The sequence below is a fragment of the Labrus bergylta genome, chromosome 1, assembly GCF_963930695.1.
Source record: "Labrus bergylta chromosome 1, fLabBer1.1, whole genome shotgun sequence".
NCBI classification, from domain to species: domain Eukaryota; kingdom Metazoa; phylum Chordata; class Actinopteri; order Labriformes; family Labridae; genus Labrus; species Labrus bergylta.
The window spans coordinates 19,219,941-19,243,835 of NC_089195.1; the positions used below are offsets into that span (position 1 = coordinate 19,219,941).

Here is a 23,895-nt window from a genome sequence, read left to right on the forward strand (position 1 = left end):
ATCCTCACATTTGAGACGCTGCCTAGAATCACATTATATTTGTCCCTTTAGCTTGAATAAAGCTTGATTTATTAAGGAAGATATGTTTTACAAGTGACTAGTTGGTTGTAAAATAAACAAAAGTAAAAACAATAAAAAGGAATGGCTGACCAAAGATTCTTCAACATTTATTGAATTGCTAGAAATATCTGAGAAAATGTACAATAAATAAACTTGTGATTTTTTCTTCTTGATCAAGCATGCAATCAATAATCATCATTTCAATCTGAAGTGATGTCTTGATATCTAAAATGTTTGGAGAACTTTTTGACATCCTCTTACATGAGTATTGGCTTGAGTTTTTGAGCAAGTAGAAGACCTTCCTGTCTTATTAGTTTTTTATTGAATACTTGGTCACCATCATGTTTGGGCTGCTTCTTTGCATAATAAGTGCTAAACAGATGAAGCTATAATTATTATTGAACAACAAAAAAAATATTTTTTGTTTTTGAATGAATAACAGTGTAGGCGCCAATCAGATTTCAAATCCTGAATACTAAGGAATAATGCATTTGGGACTGATATACATACAGCTTTTTAATTTATTGATTTTTATGAGTTTTATACCATATAAAGCATTACCCTCTACTTATGATGACTTGTTAATTTCTTGACCGTCTGTTCTTTTTTTTTAAATTGTTACTTTAAATTTAAAAAAAAAAAATTATGACACAGTTTTTAAGTTTTTGGGTGTGTGTGTTGGGGGGGGCTGTCCTTTCCAAAATCATACTTGCCAACTTTAGCTTGTTCAGTTCTTGTTAAAACATTGAAATTCACTGACCAAAAAAGACCACACATCTCTAGATACATGGAAATAAACACACTCGAGCAGTTCTGCATGGAGCTGTGGGGCCTCTCTGTTCCACTCCCATCGGCTTTTATAAGCATTATCGAGATTTGATTTATGCCCCAGGCCTGCGCTGATTGTTTTCTATTTACAAAAGTGACTGCACAAAGAAGCTTTGCCTCAGAAATCCTGCACATAACCACTAAATCAAACCCACCAATTAATTATAAAGGAGAGAGAGAGAGAGAGAGGGAAAGAAAGCAACCCAGCAATTAATTATATAAGTGAGAGCGATTGAGAGCAGCAGTAAGGCAGAACACCAGGCAGGATTCACAGCAACTACAGTGGAAAAGTTCATAAATTAAACACAAACTAAGACTGATTTATTGTGGATGTTAAAAACTCCACAAAAAATACTCTGACAATAGTTTCTGTATATTGTTACATTACTCATATATTGCCTATTTCTATATTTCATTACCAATATTATGTTATTACAACAATTTTACAACAAAGCAGCAATAAATCACTTTATTCTGGATTTACCTTTAAATGCATTTTAATCTACATTTTGGAGTTCAATCTATATTAATTGACGACCGTATAGTTTTAAAAAAAATATTATATAATATTTTAAGACCATTTTAATTTTCTGTCCCACATTCCTAACATGCAGCAGTTCATAAATGCTTTTGTTTTATTTGGTTGTACTGGACTTTATTTACACACACACACAAGTTTAAAAAAACTGTAACATCCCATCCATATTGCATTAATTTGAGGTTTTCTCTGGAGGTCTGCAGAACCTAACTTTGAGGCCACTTGCAGACTGGATAGACTGTGGTGGGTTTTGAAAATCGTCAGCATTCAGGTTTCTTAAGAAGGTCCTTGTAAAGTCTGCAGGAGCTTCGAAGACTTCAGGACTTGAGGATTCAAACTCAGAGTGTTGACCCACTTTGTTTGGGAATACAACACTCAGTTTGAGGATAACTAATACCAGCTCATATTGAATTTTAAATAGCCTGCCAGTGGTCTTATATTTCATCAACCACAAAATTTTATGAGATAAGTTGATGGATTGTTGTTCACCATACAGACTTCTGATGTAATTTATGGGCTGTCGTTCTCCAAACAGCCTGAAGAGGGCACTGTTGGCTACAGTAAAACAGCAAGAGCAGGCAGTTGATTTGATCAGCACATAGTCATGAATTAATATTTAACTTTGTCAGCTAAAATATGAATCATTGACCTTTTTTGTATCTTAAAAGTTATACTTTAGAGGTGCAATATCGTCCGTTAGATCTTGCCCAGTAGCTTAATCTGAGTTAAAGGAGTCAAGTGTTGTATTGCGGATTTGTATGAAATCAGCTGATTCTTGTGATAGAACTTCTGGTTAAAGGGAAAAATATAGCTTTTTTTTTAAATGTATAAAGTATAAACATGTTTGTTTTGGCATTGTTTGTGCCTTGTACCCGTTTATTTCAATAAATAATTTAATAACTTCAACACGCTCAGTCAACTACCAAGCAGTATTGACTTTCAAAGGTCACGTCGGTCAAAATAAAAGCAAAAAACAGGTGTATCGAATTATTCCACTTCTTTATCACAACTCATGTATGTTCCTCCTTCTCTGATTAATCATCTTCATCGTCTTCATCATCTTCGTCATTGCCCTCTTCTGATTCAGGCACCCACAGTCCAGACTTAATGCACCTCGTCAGATGGTACTTTCCTTCCTGTAGAAAGAAAGAAAACACAGTAACGTCTGTTCAAGACAGAATGAGTGCATTAACAAGCTTACATGTTGGTTGAATTTTGAGCCAGTCAAACAATTTCTGGTTCTCTTTAGGTTGATTTTATTGACCAGCATTTACATTTACTTTTTGTTTTAGGATGAGACTCAGCTGCAATCACACTCACCAAAGGGTGTAGTTTGTTTATAGCTTCCTGCAGCATCTGAATGTTCTTCTCATCAAAGCTCCTCTGTATTTCCTGTGAAATGAAACACACCAAAGTGTTTATGAGGTGCTGAGGCAGCACTTAAATCTAAAAAAAAAAAAAAGAAAAAAAAAAAAAACTTCAATGACAATCACACCAGTTTATGATCACTTCCACCCAAAAACAATTGTCCTTAGTGGAAAAGTGGACTTTATGTCATTAAATCAAAATGCTTCATGTCTGTGAAATCAATTGAGACTTTAAGCAATCTCATAACAAAGCTAAACGAAGAGCTATGTATAAATGCTGTTTACCTTGCACAGTGAGCTCATGCCTGACTGTGGGAGTCAATTCTGCTAAGCTGTGTATTGACTACTCTGATTATCCAAATGGCAGCATGGTTCATATCGATAGACTGCACAAATATTTACTTCCAAAACTACTGTTTTCAAATCTGTGAAAAAACGGCAGCCTCTCTCACCACACTCAACTGTCAAAATAAAAACATAATGTAAAGTACATTACTCGTAAAAAGCAGTTTAATCTACAAAGAAAACCACATTCACGATCGTTTGACAGATAGATAGATAGATAGATAGATAGATTGATAGATAGATAGATCTTTTGTGGTTTGTCATGAGCTTATATTCAACTGATTTTATTTTTAAATTTGACTTAATATATTAAACACAATTATTTGTTTGTATTGAAATTATAACCATTGACAACTACAGTAATACAAACACATGTTACAGATAAAAAAAAGAAGTAACCAAACCTGTTTTAAAAATATGACAATTTAATATTGGATGTCCCAGGACAGACATTCCATTCTTTGTAAATCACTGTCTATAACAGGAACTCAGTGTTTGCTTGCATGTGTGTGTTTACCTTTGGCAGTGTTTCATAAACCTCTACAGGGTCTAAACCACCTGGGCCCAGTCTCTTCTGCTTCTCCTCTTCCTCTAGCTCCTTCATAGCGCTCTCCATACGACTCTGTGCACAGCTGCGGATCCTTTTCTTCAACAACTCCAGTTCATGGTCGAACATGTCCAGGTATTGCTTGTCCGCAGTCTGACAAAAAAGGAACGTTTAGTTTAACTCCAAAAACCCCACAAATATACCAAAAAATACAACATGGCTACAGGTGTGAGTAAGTATGTTTTGCAACCTTAATCTTCGAGAAGAATTCTCTGAAGCATCCTCTTGGGTCGACTTTTAGCGTCCGAGCCAAATCCAAGATGAACTGCATGACTATGGCCTGGTGGGCCACCTGCTCCATCAGAGCATGTTTCTGCAAGTACAAAGATTCTTTAGATGGCTTCATGTGATGTTGTTTTTTCACTTTACATGTACAAACTTTTCTTACAGCACTCACCTCATCAATCTCATAATCAATACAGATGACAACAAGGCAATTAGCAGTTTCTTCACACACCAGATGTGGGTTATCTGACAGATACTTCTGACTGTCATCCCAGCGATGCAACATACCTGGTGCACAACACAAGCACATCCAACTTAAAGCCATAATCAAATTCAGCTCCATTCATATTCAAATCCAAGCATTTTTTAAGTTTATTAATACTTAAACTCATCTTGGTCATCTTATTACAGAAAAACTAACCAATGATGATCTTTACAGGAAATGTTGCAAGATGTTTGCATAAAGCAAATGCCCTTGCTCGAAGGTTTAGTTTGTGTTTGGATGTCGTGAAGATGTCTCTGTTTAGAGCATTATTGTACACCTTTGAAAACTGGAAACTTATGGACAAATTAAGAAAGCAAGCCTGCAGACACTACAAGCAGCTCATAATGATGATAAAAAAACAAGATGATGCAGTGCAGATGTGTGAGATGTTTGTGACTGCCTGAGTCAATACTCTCCAAGCTGTCTTGCGTAATCTTGTGTATGAAATGATTTGCCCTCCTGGTACCTCTGAGAATTAAATCATCTTGGTTCTGTCCAACATCAGATACAGAACAGTCCATTATCAGTCCCAGACAGTTATGGAGACATTGGTTCTGATGCCAGATTAAATTCACTAAGTCGGTGATCATAACACACAGTATTCTGCATAATGGCTGTTTGAACAAACAAATCTGAACATATTTATGATAACTGGCTGTAGTGCCAATTCAACATTTAAGAGTCACGGTACGATACTGATCCCTTTTTTTTCCTGTAAATAAATTATGAAAAAAAAATGATGTGCTTTGTTGATGTTGTCTTTTATCTGGACCTTGAGTCTGTAATAACCTTTGAACTGAAAACATTGTAATGTGACTTAAGCTTCTTTCATTTTAACTTTTCTTTTTTTAAAACTGACATTTTGAATACCTCAACATTATATTAGAGCAATGTTTACAAAGTAGAGTCTCTATTTTAGAAAATCAGGGTAAAACGAGCAAATAAATACTGAGAACATGTCAATATATGTATAAATATGTATAAATAACACAAGTATGAGAACATTTTGCCTTATATCAAATAAAAATGACATAAAAGAAATAAACTCATGTAATGAATGTCACTCTCTGAATAACATGGTATTGCAACAATAACATATTAAAGAAATACCACAATCAAGCAGTTGGACAAACTACAGCAAAAAGGTAGATTTATGTTGGAGTATTAAAAAATATTTGACCTTGCTTTGCTATTTTTTGACAGCCTATGATACAATAAAATTTATTCATGAAGAGGAGTAAACAGACTGGAAAACACATACTGACTTCTTGTCCTCTAATTGCTCACATGTGACACTAAAACTATTAATATCAGTGAGTGTTTGTGGTGCTCTGGTCTGTGAAAGGAAGGAGCGCTCGAAGTTTTAAAAGCCACCAGATGTTAACCCGTGTTTGCTGAGTTTGTGGTCCTGCAGTTTTTGTAGCTCACATACAAAGAAGGGCCAAAAGCGTAGCATGGCTTCATCCATCCATCTCCAGTTCTCACACATACATATATAAAGCACTGCCCTTGAAGGCAACACATGACGTAGAAATAAAAAAACATCATGTTCAACCATTTTAACCCTGACATTCCCTCTCATTAATACATACAAAGATTAAATTAGTATGTACATACCAAAGTCTGTTATTAGGCTGTGCTGCAGTAACCAAGAGCTATCAACCAATGACCACTAAATACACAGGGGGGTGTTGGTGGAACGACTGGGTTAGGCACAGGCCCTGTCTACATTTGTTTATTATGCTATTTGAATGTAACTGGGAATACTTCTTTATTTATTGATAGTCTGGATGGAGTGTCATTTTTTTACACAAAGGGCAACTGAGATGTTTGATCTCTTAAAAAGATTTATAAATGAGAAACATTTCATTTACGTCAATTGAAACTATTTAGAAATAGTACTATTTTTATTCGACTCTTTATTTTTTTAATGAAAACTATTTCTAAAAGTGGAATGTAGCTGTTTAGATTTCCGTCCTTGCACTTATTTGCATGATAACTGGGTTCTTGGGTTCACTTCGCTTTAGTGTGTGCCGGTGTTACGGCTGTATGTTTCCATGTAGTGTTTGTCACTCCTCCCCTACTGTAGTCTCCAGCTCTACCCAGATGAAGCTACTGAACTCTATAAGTGGAGCGCCTGGTCTCAGTGCTGGTTCAGGAGGAGAGAGGCTTTTGGAGTAGGGAGAGCTCAGCAAGAAACTGTGTTTTGTTGTGTTTATTTAAATTAGTATTTGAGTTGATCTTCGTTTCCCACTAAGGTGAAGGTTGTCTCCATGGAGAAATTCGACACTGGTAAGAAACGGAAAGAGATTGTCGAAAAGCTGAACGCAGGTGGCGTAAAACTAATCTCCAGATTCATTATGACATCTACAAAAAGAGACTTCACATTTATAATTCACAACTGAGGAATGCAAGGCAATCTTTCTTCTCTGACATCATCACCAGAAACAATAATAATGCTCGTGCCCTGTTTGCTACTGTCGACAGGCTAACAAACCCTCCTGTGTCAGGAGCATCTGAATTTCATTCTAGGGCCTGTAATACATTTTCCACCTTCTTTACTGAAAAAAATCCAAAAAATTAGACAAACTGTCAGTAACTCATCATCAGGATCAGGACATGTGCTATGTCCATTTAAAACCAACATAAGCCCCATGACACAATTTAATCAAATCAACCTTAAAAACCTGGAGGACATTATACAACAAATAAATTCCTCCTCCTGCTGTCTTGATATTCTGCAAACAGGTTTTTTCAAAAAAGTTTCCCTAGTCATGGCTCCAGATCTGTTACAAATTGTAAACCTGTCTCTTCTCTCAGGTGTCTTCCCACAGGCCCTGAAAAAACAGCAGTCATCAAGCCACGATTAAAAAAGAACAATCTGGACAAGTCAATAATGAACAATTACAGGCCGATATCAAATGTTCCTTTTTTAAGTAAAATAATCGAAAAAGCTGTTTTTCAACAGTTAAATAACTTCTTGACACTGAGCGACTGTTTCGATGTCTTCCAGTCAGGTTTTAGACAAAATCACAGCACTGAGACAGCTCTGGTTAAAGTGTTTAATGACATCCGTTTAAACCTCAGTCTTAGTTTTACTTGATCTCAGTGCTGCGTTCAACACAGTTGACCACAATATATTACCCGACCGACTGGAAAACTTGGTGGGAGTTTCTGGCACAGCACTAAACTGGTTTGAATCCTACTTAAAGGACAATGACTTCTTTGTGTCTATAGGTAACTTCAAATCTGAGCAAACAAAAATTACTTGTGGAGTTCCCCAAGGTTCCATACGCAGACGACACACAAATATATATTACAATGTCACCAGGCAACCATGGTCCCATAAAAGCACTGGGTAAATGCATAGAGCAAATCAATGAGTGGATGTGCAAAACTTTTCTCCAGCTAAACAAAGACAAAACTGAGGTTGTTGTTTTTGGAGCAAAGGAGGAGCGACTAAGAGTCAGCAATCAGCTTCAGTCAGTAAGACTCAAAACCACAGACCAGGCAAGAAATAAGGGCGTAGTGATGGACTCAGACCTCTATTTTAAAAGCCACATTAAGACAATTACAAAATCAGCCTACTATCATCTGAAGAACATATCAAGAATTAGAGGACTTATGTCCCAGCAGGACCTGGAAAAACTTGTCCATGCTTTTATCTTCAGTCGTCTTGATTACTGTAACAGTGTCTTTACAGGTCTGCCTAAAAAAATCAGTCAGACAACTGCAGCTGATCCAGAACGCAAAAATACATTAGTGACCTCCTGATTAATTACAAACCATCCAGACCGCTCAGGTCGTCTGGGACAGGTCAGCTTACCAAAGTGTTTGATTTCCTTTGAATACTTCTCCACAAAAGTCTTGTGCTTCTCCACCTTTTCCTCCCCAGTTTTCTCCTCAGTCACAGGCTTGATGTTGAGAACACTCTGGTGAACAAGATTTCAAAACACAAACAGATAAATCAGCACGCTTACAAGTAAAGTGACACTAAATATTGTGACCTTGACGACCCTGGCTTACTTTGCTGAATCCTTCTTTACTGAGAGTGTCCACATTCCAAGGCAGTTTCTTTTCTTCTCGTCGGTATTCTTCGATGGATTTTTCATATGACTTTTCATCTTTTTTCAGTTTTTTCAGCTCAGCCTGGACCCTTTTCAACTCAACCTCTCTCTCCTCGTCCTCCTCGCCCTCCTGCTTTTCTTCTTCCAGCTTTTTAAGATGTCCCTGGACTTCCTTTATAAGGGTCTTGCATTCTGCAAAGTTAAACTCCAGGTCTTCCCCTCTCTGCTGAAACTCAGCCATTTTCTCCTTCCTGGACTGTTATGGAGAGTGCAAAGAAGTTAAGAAATGAAAATAAATATAAAGACCAAAATTAGAAGTTATATCGATAAAACAAATATGAGACGAGTTGAGAAGAGGATGTTGGAGGGAAAACACAAATTTAAAAGATGCGCAAAAGAGAAAAACAGACTTAATACAACTAAGAACTTATATGCTTCTTTTTTTTTTGATGGTAGGACTTTCTCAGGAGCCAGACCAGTATAGCCTATTGGTAAGCGGTTAGAATACCTGATGTTGACCAATCAGGGAAATATTGGTATCGTCATTTTTGTTACCATATATACTGATTCTGAACTTTTTTGCAGAACATAAAATAAAGAGAAGTGCTAGACGTTATTTAGATACTGTCTCATAATGAACTTTGTTCAGCAGAGAAACTTGAACTCTGACCCCATGCTTAACAAAACTCATAACCAAATCCCATATTGGTCCGGCTTTGTTCTTTTTATTTTAATATCATTAATTAATCAGAATCTGATGTAGGACAAGAATTTCAAATATCATGGGAACTAGTTAATAGAATAATAACAAAATAAATACATCTGTAGAGCATCTGTTAGAATGACTTTTTCAGCTTCATGTGGTCATCAAGAACCCAAACATGTTGAGACGCCCGCATGCATTAGTTAAAAAGAACAATGATGTTAAACCTCATGCGACAGTAGGCCTTTAGAAAATCAAACATATTAGCAGATTGCATTATTCTGCCTTTCCCACCTCTCACTCAGCAAACTTTGATTCCTTGCAGACATCAGATTTTTATTAAAATCAGGAAAAACAGATAAGGGAAATCAGAGGTATTCTTAAGACTACAACACAAACTGGAGTCTAAACTCTAGAACCAGGGCCATACTAATGGAGCTTGACCTTGCTGTTCAATCATAATAGATCCATTATTACTTGTGATCTATTGTTAAAATCTTTGTTTTTTACAGATGACATCTCTCAGGCTTATGGCAGGTATGTCATAAACCACAGAGCCATTTTCAACAGTTCCCATGTGGACACTTTAAAGGGACTCGAGCCAAAAATGTTGGCTCTCCCTGATCCTGAGGAATGTTGAAAGGGGATATGTGAATGTTTGATAGCATTATTTCTAGAGTCTGAACAAGTAACACAATTATCTGTTTTTAAGTATGAGGACACAACAAACATTGTTATTGAGCCTAAAGTCTTGTTATTTCCTTAAAATATACTAACAATGATATTATAATGCAGAAAAGTTAGCTAGTAAGTGCTCTAACCCCCTAAGCTACACTTTTACAAAGCCCTAGATTCAGCTGTGTCGTCATCCATGAGTGGACAAAGACTGCCATGAAATGCAGTGGAAAGCTCTAGAAATCTGAGCTTTTGGCTTGTCAATGCCATGCAACCATGCAATGTGACTGTAAGCTCTGGAAGCATCTAGTAAGTAGACCTTGAGAATAATATAACTTGAACTTGAGAAAATTGAAAATCAAAGCCCTACAAAACCATTACCAAAACATTTAGGCTATGTATTGCACTTTCCCTTTAAGCCTTGGGATAGCCTATCTTGTATGTTGTCAGCTTGACATTTAATTATACATGCTTGAAGGCTATATAATTTGTCCTTTAAATTGTGTTTTCATTTTCCTTGTAAAGCCTGTTGTAATATCAAATTTATTGTATATTGTAACAGTTATCATATACGCTAACTATTGTTTTAAACTGTAGCAGTATTTTTTCACCTTTATAATATTGTAACTATTTTTTCAAAATATGTTTTACAATGCAACCTTATGTTACATGTTACAATTGTAACTATACTGTATACAAGTTGTAACTGTTGCTAAAAAAAATAAGGACTTGATTTGGTATATGCTAGAAGATTTCATTTAGAGTGAAAAGGCCCTTTATGGTCACAGAATCAGAAGGTTACAGATTTCTGCATAACACCTGGGCTTGGTCAACTTCTTCCAGAGGTTGTGGCTCTGTGTCACTACTACTAGTAACTCTACCTCTATCTCTACTGAACTCTACCCCCCCCCCCCCCCCCCCCCCCCCCCCCGAACTCTGAACTCTGTCTCTCTCTCTCTCTCCCTCTCTCTCTCCGCCCCCTGCTGACCCCCCCCCCCCCCTTTCCCCTGCATATCACCTCACACCCATCATCCCCCCACCACTCCTCCTGGTCACACACACACACATCTCTCATCCACCTGTATTATTGTATTATAGTTTGTTCATATCACCTCAATAAGTTATCGACCTGTACAATATGTCCATATTCTTTATATTATCTGTAAACTAGTATAGCATGCTCACTGCACCTTAATCTATATATTATAATCCTAAGAATACACTTATATTTATAGCATTTATTTATATTTATAGCATCCCATTAATCCAGCCATCCATATATACCTAATAATTCACTTTTTTTAGTCTACATCTGTAAATTTTGTAATTACTGTACATAGCACAGACTCTTGCACTTTCTGCTTATTTGCACCTCTGGTGAGATGCCAAACCTCATTTCGTTACTCTATACTTGTATATGTGTAATGACAATAAAGTTGAATCTCATCTCATCTCATCTCATCTCAACTAGCCTACTGGTAACTAGTAACAAGTTGCACTGCTGACCCGATGTCTCATTCGGAATAAGCTCGGTGTGTCGACGTACGGACTGGTAACATCTTCATCGTCCGACACATAAATGTGATCCCACACGCTGTAGTCGATGCCCGCTTTGGTGCTCATCCTCCAGCTCTTCTTCTTGTTCTCCTCAGGTTTTCAGTGCCAGTTAAAAGTTCAGTGGAAGATGGGGGAAAAAATGCACTGCTGTTGAACTACAAACGAGACGGCTTCAGTCGCTACACAAGCCAGAAACTGATAGTTTCCCAATCCTCTTAGCGAGGGAGGGAAGCTACAAGCTGTTTACAGAAATCCCCTTTCTACAGGCTCCTATAATCCAATCAATGCACGTCATCAAGAAGCGCTAGTTGAGTCGTACATCTAGGCTATTTATTTGTCTCATTACAACGAAAAAGTCGAATTGTAGGCTAACTGTAACACAATGAAACTATAGTAACACAGTAATTTAATCATATATAGTGGTGTGTTTCTCTTTCTTAATTTAAAGAAAGCTGAATAACTATTTATTTTGATGAGAAGTTTGTATATAGGCTACAGTATTAACCTTGCTTATAGGCCTATTATAGCCTACATTTATCAATTTCAGTTTGAATGTTTAAACACTGTTATTATGATATTGCTATAGCTGGCATGTATGTTGTCTCAAATCCAAGATTTTTTTCAAGTTCAAAATTCAAACAACAAAACAAGTGTATGAGTTCAAGCACAGAGTGTACTGAATGTACTTTCTCTACTTGCGGACTGGACAAGAGGTCCAGTACAGGATGCACATGTGTTTCCTGGACTGCTTTCAGTTTTAAGCTGCTAGTCGTTTTGTAAACACATCAAAATATTAAGCTCTATTAAAGCTCTGACAGGTCGAATAAAATGAAAGCGGTCATTCCTTTACAATTGAAGGGTTTGTACACACATTACTGCAGGAGATCAGACATAATGGACATGCTTTCAATCCAGTCTCCAGAGATTGAAGAGTCGACTGATCACAAATGTATTCCCTACTGGCATTATCCATGAATGGATGTTTTGATGGATGTACTCTGTAATGAATTCAACATGAACACAAGTCTGATATCACGTATCAGCTTTGATAAAAATAATTTCTTGAAATACAAATCCTGAAGAAAAAAGCTCAAATGTATCTTATCCTCCTCCTTTACTTATCACCTCTTAAGTTTCTTCTTGGCAGGAGAGTAGAGGTGGTATGTAAGGGTGTAAAATAGTTGGAGAGAAACATTTCTGGGATGCATGAACTCACTCCACCCAAGATAAAATCTCTACAGTGGAGTTTCCCGTAAAAGATCAAACAAAACCAAGAGTTCTGGAGGAGTAAAGATAGCCAGGCAATAGAGCATATCATAAACAGGAAATCTGTAATTACTTTTCCCAGTTCTTGCAGCGGCTTTTGGTTTCCATTTTGTCACACTGCAAAATCAATGAGCAAGGCCACAAATAATTCACACATGCTATGAGGCATTTAAGATCAGACTCTGACACTGGATGACAGGAATATGTGACTACGTATATACTTAGAATTAACACATCTAAGAAACAGAAAGCAGTGAATGTTGTATTTTAGTTCGATGCCATTGTAATTACTTGAAATTGCAATGAAATATCACTTAAAGACACTGACTATAGGCTATTGTTTGTACAAAGAGTTTTCACTTATTCAAATAATAAAATAAACAATACATTTTGGAGCTTAGTACTTTTTTCAAGCGAGCACATCACTACAGTGTTGTATAAACACACACCAATATGGCCAATATGCACAACAGTTGTTGATAATTATAGCATTACACATTTTTCTTTCATTTCACATTTTATATTTCTTAAAAACATATTAAAAATAGCAAAGAAAAATTACAAACAGACAAAGAAAATAACAATGAGAACTTCCTTTTGTTGTGTATTATTTTTTAAGTCCATGTTGGAAAATGGTGAAGGATGAAGTGAAAAAAACTAGTCCTACCCCTTTTTCCTTTTAGGCTTCACCAATGCCTGAGCTTTCAAAATAAAATCATAGAATACAGTTAACTAGCTAAGCAACAAAACACAACAACAAATAGAATATATAACTCACATCAGCTGGTAGACAGTACAGACCTTACATCTTATAGTATTCCATCTTACTCATTGATTCTTCAGTTCTACATCTGTTTCGTATACGTTGGACAGAAACGTGGTTGTAACCCAACAGAGCAGGAAGCAGAGGATCCTTTTACATGTTTTAATTTCTTCACTACAGCTGTTCCATAGATTAATCCACTTTATTGTGATGAAGTTTCACATTGGTTTTCCCAGCTTGTTTTTTGTACATAAATAAACCTCTGAGGTTGTCTTCATTTTCCCTTTTCTTAACAAATCTTTAAATATTGCTTTGTTTTGTTTTTTTTGTTGTTTCCTGTCAAAGCGTCTTTGAGTATTTAGAAAAGCACCATATAAATCAAATTTATTATTATTATTATTATTACTGTTCCGTAACTGTTTATTTTGAACTCTGGACATGATTTGAATAGTTTTGAAATTGACCAGGTCCTTAAGTTTCAATGTATTCAGTTTGAAGAAGAGTGGTTTTGTTGGTTCTGTAAGAGGATATATTCATGATTCTTAGTGCTCATTTCTGAAGAAAGCAAATCGGTACTGTATTTGTTCTGTATGTCTTCCCCCAGACCTCCACACATTAACTCATGTATGGCAGTATTAAGGAGCAGCACAAAGTGTATAGTGACTGTTGACATATTATGAAAAATAATTTCAAAAAATCAACTTTTTCAGTGTTTTTAAACATATTTAGGTGACCTGAGTGTCAGCCGACCCACAAAATGGGAAATAAATCCATCCAGTCTTTTGATTTTAGTCTGCATAAGTCTTACAGCACAGAGAAAAATGCTCTGTTTCAAATTTGCTCAACTTGTGACATCACAAGTGGGTTTCTGTGAAAAAAAATCCCCTTCCCTCCCCTGATATCGCCAACCAAGGACTCCATCCTCAGCCTAGAACAAAACTTTATGTCTGCCAGGGTCACAAACCTCCTCTGGTGCTTGATTCATGTTATATTTTGACCAAAGCACAGCACAGATGTTTCATTCAAACCACAGGCGACTGTTTGAAAAGGTACAAAAGGGGTATAATGTGTCCTCTATAACAGCACTTTCACTTTATATTGAAATTGATTGAGATTTGGCACATGACAATATTACACATTTTCTCAAGTTCTTTTGGATCTAAACATCTGTATTTATAGACTATTTTCACTCTTGAGGTTTACCTCCTATCAGTTCACATAAGAAACCTGTTTTAATGTGATAAGAGTGAACATCTCAACTTCAAACAGCGTCTTTCCATTTTACCAAACTATGAACAAACAAACTAACAAGTAGTTACTTAAACTCAAATCTGTAAAGTTTACACCAATACTAAAGAGAATGTAGACATAGCTTGTGTAATAACATCAAATATATATTACCCTGGAGCTGAAAATAGTCTTTGACCAAATGCCCTTTTATCCTATAAGAATAATGTTTGATAACAAAACATAGTATCACTCACCAATTCACAAAATACTCTAAGCTATGTACATCCCTCCTTAAACAGTGAACATAGTTTTCAACTTAGCTTTACCGAAAGTACCAAGTTATTTTCTTTTCATTCAGTGCTTAGGATAGACAAATTGTCTGAAGACAAATAAAGACATTTGATCTAAATACAGGACAAAGAGAGAACAGGACAAGGGGGAGTGGGAGATGTAGAAGAGGTTGCTCACTAGGCTCAAACAGGTGAAGTTGTGGCTCATGGTTTGTTTCAGCCACAGGGGAGCCTCTTGACTTCCATTCTTCACGCTACGGTGGGCACGGCAGAATGTGGTGAGCGAAAGCGGCAAACGCTCAAAATCAGGTCGTATTGTCCCGTTCGTTTGTTTTTGTAGTAGCGGGTCCATATGATAACACCAATGATGACAAGCAGAACAACAGCAACTAGTATACCAAGTATAATGTATACGATGTTGTTGGCTGTGAAGAGATGAGTAAAAAAAAAAGAAGGGGGGGGAGGGGAATAAAACGTTATTCAACAAAAACAGCCACAACACAGAGATTCCACTGATGCCACGATATCAGATTTTAAACAACCTGTTTCGATACCACAACAACAGTCACAGAAGTCCTATGCACCCAAATTTGGGGAATTTCTCGTTTTTAATGACAAAAACTCTTGTACACTGTTGAAATGGCATTACTCTCTCTCTTTAGCTCTTGGCAGCTGTGTGTTAAAATGTGACTGAAGATCTGTATTTTTTTTTAAGCTTTGGTACTTTTCGATACTATGATTAAAATAATAGTGTTTCAAAACACATGGAATCAAAAAGTATCAAAGTATCACATTTTTAACAACCTTACAAAGTGAAGTGTTTACATGCGTTCCCTGAAATATTTAAAACATTTTTAAAAAGGATGCACTTTTAGAATAATGACTTTAGCTGTTGTTTGATAGATACTAATGGGTAATCATACTGTATATTCATTAATTTTTCAAGCTCCCTGGTTTGGAAGTAGGGAAATGATGAGGCTTTCTTAGATTTCTAACATCTATTCAATCAGAAACCTGGAACCCAGCAATAAGTCAATATAACGACTACTGACAGCTGGTGCATTTTTCCCAGGGTGGTGGATCTTTCTGGCAGATGGAAAGGGATGTACACCTTAGTTTGTTTGATTGATTCTTAAACATAATGGAAATTGTTATTAACAGGCTAACAGAATTAGCGTCTTGATAATTGTAACTATTGTATGTATTAGACTTCACAGTGTTCAGTAAAATAGATTGTGAAGTTAAGAGAAGATAAATGATTTTTTTATCATCTCTACAGTCTAACACTACAGTTGTGACATTGGTCAGAAGTCGATGGCTTGTAGGCAGAATTAATTTGTCATTAATGATCAGCAAATCAAAGGGGCATGCCAAGACACCTGTCACACATTTAGACTAAGGAAGAAAATAGAGTGCAAGGACTGTAACACAATGAGCCCATTTACAGATATGACTTGATTTGTATGTTAGAGTTTAGCCCTGCTAGACCATTTATGCCAGTCGTCCATGATGCAGCATTAACCAATCTGAGCAGGATGTCAGAAGAAAATGGCTACTGTGTGAACGTGATCTATGCAATGATCCCTTCTGCTGTCACGTTCTCACCTGAAAGTAACATGGCTTTTCAGTATTTCTGATTCTGATTTATTTCCTTTCACAACCACATCACTGAAGAGAGGACATGTAAAAATGTAAAACTCACCATGGACTTTCACATGAAACTCCTCAGTGAAGTTCCAATAGCCGTTGCTGACAGTACAGGTGTACTTGCCCTCATGTTCAGCAGCTGCAGATTCGAAAGTGAGGATGCTGCTCCAGTGAAGGCTACCCGATGGAAGCGTCCAGTTGTATGAGGGACTCGGGTTTCCATCAGACGAGCAATCCAGTTTTAGCTGGTTTCCTTCATTGATGGTGATCAACCCTGGATGTTTTGGCACCTGTAGCTTAGGCGCATCTGTGTTTTAACAAAATGTGGGTGAAACATAACACGTCATAGGATTAAAATGGGAGCAATTTTAAAATGTATACATATTAATTTAAACACATATACAATGAGTTATAAAGGAGCAGTGTGGGAGGATACCTCAACATTTTCTCCTATTTCTCCTGATTTATTCACTACTCAGGCATTTGCTTGATATATTTTTTCACAATTAACTGAATACCTTTATTGACGGACACAGATCTATTTAATAGCTATTTTGCAGATCGATACAAAATATGTTATCATATTATTGTATTACAAACATTTGACTGTACAAAAGAAGAGGATGAAGCCTCAGTGTCTTAAACACAATGCCAATGTGGACGTGCCTCAAATCTGCATTCTTCTATTGACCAAAGAAGTCAGTGTATAATGTAACTCTATGAAAAAATGAGACTACTTCTGACTAGGTTTAATAAACCCATGGTCTCATTTGCTCGTTTCATGTCTTCTTCAACACTGAGAGATGATCATTTGGTATTTCCTGATTCAATGTTAGTAAAATTGATGATTCTCTACAACATGTTTAGCTTGTGATTGAGAACTCGCTACCATGTCCCCTCTTAACTAGAACACAAGTGTAGAAATGACTATCTTACCCCTTTGTTCAAATATGGTCACTTCCTGCTTAAAAACTAAGATGGCAACAGCCACAGTGCCAAATTTGAGAATTCAACATGGTTGCCCACAAATCAAAGCTAGACAACACTTGACAAGAATCTACAGTTTGTAAATGTGAATGCAGAGTTGGGTAATTCAAATATGCTGGGTCATGATTACAAACAACTGGTTTTGCATACCAAGTAGTCATGTGACCCATTGCTTCAATAAGTATTCAAGAAATTGATGAAAATCTATTTTTTTCATAACTGAAGAAGATTTTTGTTATCAGACTCACAGTATACAGTGGTAGTCATGTTTTGAGATATCACCACTGGAGGGGGCTGTGGTCCTTCAGGTCCCAGGACAAGCTCTGCTGCACACCAATACGCAGCATCATCTTCACCTTTATGGGGGGTGACGTCCAAAGTATAGGAATGAGTCATTGGTTTTTTCCCATAACTGTTGTTAACCTGTACTTGACCAACAACTGAATGTCCTCTGTAGAAGATTGCCATGACTTTTTCAACAGGAGCAACATTATGTACTGTACACTGCAGAGTGTACGGATGAGCCTCTATCAATGGCCCGGTGTGGTTAGCAAAGCTGATGGACACCTTATCTGGGGGCTCTGTGGAGACAAACACAAAGAGAGCTTGGGTTGAATACATTAATAGGCATATTATTTTGTTTCTCAATGATACAATTGTCACACAAGCAACAGTATTCTGTTAATTTAGTTCATCAGCAGGTTTACTTACTGTATAAGGTTAGGGGCAGGATGGTACAGCACTGGACATCAGGATCATAAACATTCTCAGCAGCCTTATTGTAATAGCACTGGAGACGAGCTGTCCATTCAGTGAAGTTATCAATATTCCAGGAAATTGTGGTTCCGTTTTTTGTTACCTTTCCCACAGAATGCTCTATGTTAAATATTTCGTTGAGGCATTCTTGCTGACATGCATTGCAGATCACAGACGCTGGGTCACCATACTTGACGACAAGCCGGGATGGAGTGAACACAGGTTTATCTGTACAGTTGAAAACTGTAACACAAACAAGAAGAGTGAAGATTTGAGAACTGAATGTAAAACAACTGTCTCAATCCAAAACTGTAATTTTGCTCATATTTATTAAAGAAGCCATTCAGTGTCTATCAACCATAACTTATGTTGTTATAACAGTGTTTCTGTCTGGTCTTTTACTGTAGGACAGTTTTTTTTACTTCCTGATAGCTCTTCCTATTTAGTCTACTCATGGTGTTTCCAGCCAATCTCATCCATCTGCAAACAAACACAATGCAGTCCTGCTAAACCTGCACAAGCCTCAAAATGCTTTAGTTTTACATTGCATTTTTAATTTAGGCCTATTTCTAAATATAGCCTATCATACTTGATATAAATGCCTATAGGTTCTGTTTTTTAGGTCAACATCAATAATGGCTAAGTAAGCCTGGGCACAAAAACACCAAGGAGCCCCATAGCTGACAGAATGCTAAGAAAATATTCAGATTATAAGAAAAAGATATATTTTAAGTCAATACAGGATCATTTGCACTAAACATTTTGTCTAAAATGTACATCCGGTCACAACTAAGCTATTGTTAAACAAAGCAACAGGTTAACGGGGATGAGAAAACTAATTTGAGACGTGAATAGATAATAATGACAGAAAGCAACAACTATCCATTTTTACCTCATTTGATAAAAAGAAACATGCGATAAGAATATAAATAGCCTACGTAATAATAGCCTACAAAACATAATAGCCTATGATACCGTGTTTGATAGAAAGTCTACCGGAAGCACAACAGAAGGCAAACGATTAGCCGAACAGATAAATTACATTTCTGAAAACTTACCACAGCCCGACGCGTGGAAGTCGAGTAGAAATGTCATCAAAGACAAAACAAAAATCACTTCACAGAAAAGCATTGTGTGTTTCCTGATGGTATTGGAAGTAAATTAACGGAAAGGTTAACCCTGGAGCGAGAACAAGAGTGAAAGTTAAAGCGCTGGACAAACCCCCCAAGTCCACTCCCTGCTTTTCATTGTGTTGAGATGACCGAGGTTACTGTAGCTTTTACAATCACGTCACTGTTTTGTGGGAAGGACTGAGACATGTGAGAAAAAATGTTTTCTGTACATCACCGACGTCCTCAGGCTGATCTTTTTTTTTTTTTAGGACGTGAAATTGAAACTAGTCAGGGAGGATATCCGATTCGTTGTGACTTCTCGGAAATTCCTGGATTTTTTCGAAAAGCTATGAATGAATTTATAGCCCTATCTACCCACCGAGCTTCAGATAGTCTACCATTCAAAATGAAAACACTTGCCTACACAGGACCTCAAAGTCTAATCCAGCCTGTGTTTTGGTGGAGGAAAGTCAGTTGTCCAGAAACACATTTCCCTTATCGCGTTCCTGAATGTGACAGCTCCTCCCTTCATACTTTAAATTCTTGATATCCAACTGTTTATCATTTTTACTCCATCAGTGTTGCCTGCCTGGCTATGATTTATCATTTCCCCCTCAGTTAGGCCTACATAGCCCCCTCCCTCCACCCTTCAAGCTGTTCAGGAGTCATTCAAAGGCCAGATTTTCTTATGGCAATAGCCTACTGTTAGGAAAAGAGCAGCAGAGCCATTGAAGTCAAAAGAAAACCATCCGGGAATTGTAATATGGCCAACTATAGTCTACCCTTGAGCTCATTTCCAACATGACAGATTCAGAATCGTATTAACTTTATAGGCCTACTTTTGGAAAGAGCAACATGAATCAACACCATACAGGCCTTGCTCAGAGAAGAATATGCTTGACATTTCAGGAAGTTCAGTTCTTGTTGTTTAGGCTATTTTGTTGAGTTGATATGGTAACACACTCACAAAATGTATTACAGCTAGCGTAAGCAGCCCCTCAGCACAGCTTATCCTCGTGACAGGAAACAAGGGGAAAGAGTTATCCTGACCTGTCTGTCCAAACATAACATTTGCAGCTCCTCCACATCCCAATAGGTTAAATCTGTTTCTGTTTGAAATCCCTGGACATGCAAATAAAACAAGGGACATCTGCACACAACCATTATAAGTTAGCTGTGAATGATATCCTATAACCACAGCATGTTATATTTCATTCTCATTTTCTGTGTGGATTTTTCAAATGACACTAAAGTCTGTTTAAGAAGTCTTAAAGGGGGCTGGTATGTAGGTTTTGTTCTTTTTTGATGGTTTGGTAGCTTTTAAAGTCCTGTTGTGCTAAGCTGCTTGGGATGTATTTGTTTTTAGAGGGAGGTTTAAACTTTTTTTATGGCATGTGTTAAATAAACAAGAAATAATTTGTTAATTTGTGACCTTTAAATGACCTGCATGTAAACATATTGGCAAAAAAAAAGGGGGAAATAGGTTCTTCCTGTTTCCTCATTTTACCTAGCTTTTCATGTATAATGCTGGTTGAGATATTCCGTTTGCTTACTGTTTAACTCAGGGGTAAATACTTTACTGATGTCCTTCCTGATTCTGCCTATTGGCTGCCAACACACATGCAGGCAGAGAGGGCAGGATGTCACAGCAAGACAGACTGAGCTTTTTCCACTGCTTACTGGCTGCTGGCCATAACTCAAGGTTGTAGCATACAGAAATGATAGTTTACACATTTACAGTGAGAGTATTCCTGACATCACCCCAACATGTTAAAGACAGACACAGATTAAAAACTGGCTCAACAGGAAATACACACACACACACACTCAAATTCAATAGTTCACCTCCATGTCTTTAATCTAATTACTCATTACCTTTATTAAACTTGTCTGTGCATGTTCTTTCAGAGCTATAGTTGTTTGGGATAAGTTGGAGCAGTCAGGCATGTTCCAGTTCACAGTAATGATGTAGCCCAGCTCTTTGTGGAGATTGGAAGTTTAAACAGTCTGACACTTAAACACATAAACAGAGGCAGGATGAAACAGCAGCTGGCTGAAGATCTCTCACAATCTCATGTGAAATAGGCAACATATAACCAAGCATGTTATTAAGGATGACATCTCTCCAGTGCAAAGATGTCTTCTCTATCTATAAATTGACAGAGTATTCCTCTCCATTTCGCCAATATATAGCTTAAAGTAAAAAAAAAAAAAAGTATTGTCTTCAAATTAGGTGTTTAATGAAAATAACTGTGTGAATTGAAGTCTTAATCTCTCCACTAAATGAGCAATCAAGTATTTATAATCAATTGTCAAGGTCTTAAAATAAAAATGGAAGTGAAACAATTCTAAGAAGTTGATGTCAACTGAGGGGAAGTTAAACTTCTGGTGACGTTTCAGGCTGAGTGTGAAAGGGGATTTCGTTGGGTTACAAAATTAGACAGCTTGAGCAGAACGTGATCTTCAGATGAATCAACAAGCACATTTAGATCAGAGATGACAGAAACACGATCACTGTCACGAGTTAACTGAGGAGGTTGGATTAGAATAGGATTAGTTCATGCTGGTGGATACTTTACATGAATTTAACATTTTATTTTTATTTGCATAACTTTAATAAAGAAATGTAAAAGGTATGAATTAATTTGAATGAACTTCTCATGGCTGTCAGGTAATATTATTCCATGTTTGATTTGCTTTGTGAGCATATTGAGTCAACCTAAGCACATCTTAGCAGGTGAATTCTTAAGGTTGCCTTCAGGATGTCACTGTATACTCTGTGACTAATTATTTTTTTAATTCCTTTATCCCCCTCTGCTGTCCACCATCTGAATTTCATTTTTTGCTAAATAATTTATCTAGTGCCCAAATATCTAATGAATCTTTTTAAACTGTGAGTCATTGGAGATTAGACATTTTTATTATAAAATTCCATATCTCGTTTCCAATCGCTATAATCTTTAAATCTTAACATTTTGTGATTAATAGTATTTTCTTTCATATGTGTGTGTGTGTATCATAGACTGTATATAAACATGGATGTAGTCTTGGTGACATCACCCATTGGTTTCTAATACAAGCATTTGAAGCCAATCAATGGGGTCGCCATATTGGAAAATGTGTCTCAAATTTACTGCAGGTGCTTAAAAGGCAAAGAGCTGGAGCTGAGGCGGGCCTTAAGCCTCCTGACAAACAGCTATAGCATGCCCACTGTTTAATCAGCTCAGCCAAGTCCGTTAATATAAATAATTCTAATCAAAATGCAGTGTTGGTCAGTAAAAGCACTACAAATACCTGCTTTAATTGTTTAACTACATGTTCCAGTAGCTTTGTGGTAGTTTTCTAAATTAAATAGCTTTTGCTTCACTGTTTTATTGATCAAAGTGTGGTAGGGTCCAGGTAAGCTGCAATTTTCCCACAACAAAGTTGAAGCACAGAGGAGCGCTCTTTAATGGTCCGAAATCAAACTTTAAAGGATGAGTGAAAGACTCAGAAGTCTAAACATGGACATTTAGTGGAATAGTGTAGCAACCCTGAATGGAGAGTCGCTCTGAGCTTGGACAGTTTGTGGATCAAAAGATCATGGGACTGTAAATGTCCAGTTAGAACAAGTGTGTTAAAAACATTAAAGTCACTGTTAAGTCGTGTGGTTGTTAAAAGTGCCCATTTCCACTGTGATACAGAATGTGAATTCAGTTAACGATTCTTACACCAAGAGTGTGAGAGATGACTCATTTATAGACCTCTGGCTAGTGTTATGACTAGTGATGTGTAGTTCGTCAACGATTCATTCAAAACGAACGAATCATCTGGGTGAACGAACTGAACTGAATCACTGACTGAAAAGAGTCGTTCATTTCTCAACTTCAGGTGCGCTCTCCTCTCTCCCGTCTCGTATCTCTCTCTCTAGACCGTAAGAGTCGCTCAAAGCCCGCCCTCCCTCTCCCTTTCATGTCAGTGATACGTACTGACTGAACCAACAGGACGCAGTCGGTCGGGAGCTCTGTGTCACTAAAGCCCGCCCCTACTTCTCCCTCTCATGTCTCCAAAATTGAGGAAGTAGAAAATATATTATTTAACATTTAGGTGTCGCGAAAATGTATGTGCTTTTTATAGATATGACTGCATGTGTGAATAAAACTGTTCTCCTGCTATGGTTTGCACAGTACAGCAGCTGCATGTGTGTTAAACTGAGATCGTTGCCTCTGACATGTTATTGACACAGCAGCTTGCCACAATACCTCCGCATAACGGTAACGTCACCGTCTAATCTTTGATGTCCCTGTAGACAGGTGATCATGAGTTCATGTACTGGGGATCACACAAGCAGATGATTCTTGAACAAGCTAACATAGCCATCCTATATTCAGTTAACCATCACCAGTGCAGACTGCAAACACACTCTAGAAACTTGAAAAACAGCTAACTACAGATCATAAGCGGGGTAAGAGGAGCACAATACATAAGTAGAGAAGTTGAATCTTAGATTATGAGAAAAAGGGACAAATGAGCCAGTTAGGTTAGTTGAGCCACCTCCGGTTAGAATTCAACTTTGACTGGTTTTGTTGTTGTTTATTCACTAAATAAATGACTCTTCAACTGTTTAC

General features: G+C 37.1%; 2 protein-coding genes across 2 annotated transcripts; both read right to left on the bottom strand.

Annotated features, from left to right (window-relative positions):
- Positions 1 to 2,408: 2,408 nt before the first annotated feature.
- cdc37 (cell division cycle 37 homolog (S. cerevisiae)) lies at positions 2,409 to 11,486 on the bottom strand. The gene is made up of 8 exons (XM_065955812.1): positions 11,187 to 11,486; positions 8,262 to 8,558; positions 8,062 to 8,167; positions 4,143 to 4,258; positions 3,936 to 4,058; positions 3,656 to 3,838; positions 2,747 to 2,818; positions 2,409 to 2,562 (listed from the first exon to the last, which is right to left on the bottom strand). The coding sequence occupies exons 1-8, from the start codon at positions 11,301 to 11,303 to the stop codon at positions 2,461 to 2,463; spliced, it is 1,116 nt and encodes a 371-aa protein (XP_065811884.1). The 5' UTR covers positions 11,304 to 11,486; the 3' UTR covers positions 2,409 to 2,460.
- Positions 11,487 to 12,752: 1,266 nt separating this feature from the next.
- Positions 12,753 to 19,474, bottom strand: LOC136176952 (vascular cell adhesion protein 1-like). Its single transcript, XM_020643270.3, has 5 exons — positions 19,235 to 19,474; positions 18,132 to 18,419; positions 17,669 to 18,001; positions 16,489 to 16,740; positions 12,753 to 15,211 (listed from the first exon to the last, which is right to left on the bottom strand). Exons 1-5 carry the CDS (start codon positions 19,305 to 19,307, stop codon positions 15,036 to 15,038), a joined length of 1,122 nt encoding a protein of 373 aa, XP_020498926.2. The 5' UTR covers positions 19,308 to 19,474; the 3' UTR covers positions 12,753 to 15,035.
- Positions 19,475 to 23,895: the final 4,421 nt, after the last annotated feature.

What these genes read in the sequence shown, in the direction of transcription:
- cdc37 (XM_065955812.1), bottom strand. Translation starts at nt 11,303, where the DNA reads ATGAGCACCAAAGCGGGCATCGACTACAGCGTGTGGGATCACATTTAT. An exon ending in AAAGGAAATCAAACACTTTG is followed by an intron (nt 4,259 to 8,061) that starts GTAAGCTGACCT and finishes GTTGTGCACCAG; the next exon opens with GTATGTTGCATCGCTGGGAT. An exon ending in TTGATTATGAGATTGATGAG is followed by an intron (nt 4,059 to 4,142) that starts GTGAGTGCTGTA and finishes TTGTACTTGCAG; the next exon opens with AAACATGCTCTGATGGAGCA.
- LOC136176952 (XM_020643270.3), bottom strand. Translation starts at nt 19,307, where the DNA reads ATGCTTTTCTGTGAAGTGATTTTTGTTTTGTCTTTGATGACATTTCTA. An exon ending in CATGACTACCACTGTATACT is followed by an intron (nt 16,741 to 17,668) that starts GTGAGTCTGATA and finishes GTTAAAACACAG; the next exon opens with ATGCGCCTAAGCTACAGGTG. An exon ending in GTTTCATGTGAAAGTCCATG is followed by an intron (nt 15,212 to 16,488) that starts GTGAGTTTTACA and finishes ATCTCTTCACAG; the next exon opens with CCAACAACATCGTATACATT.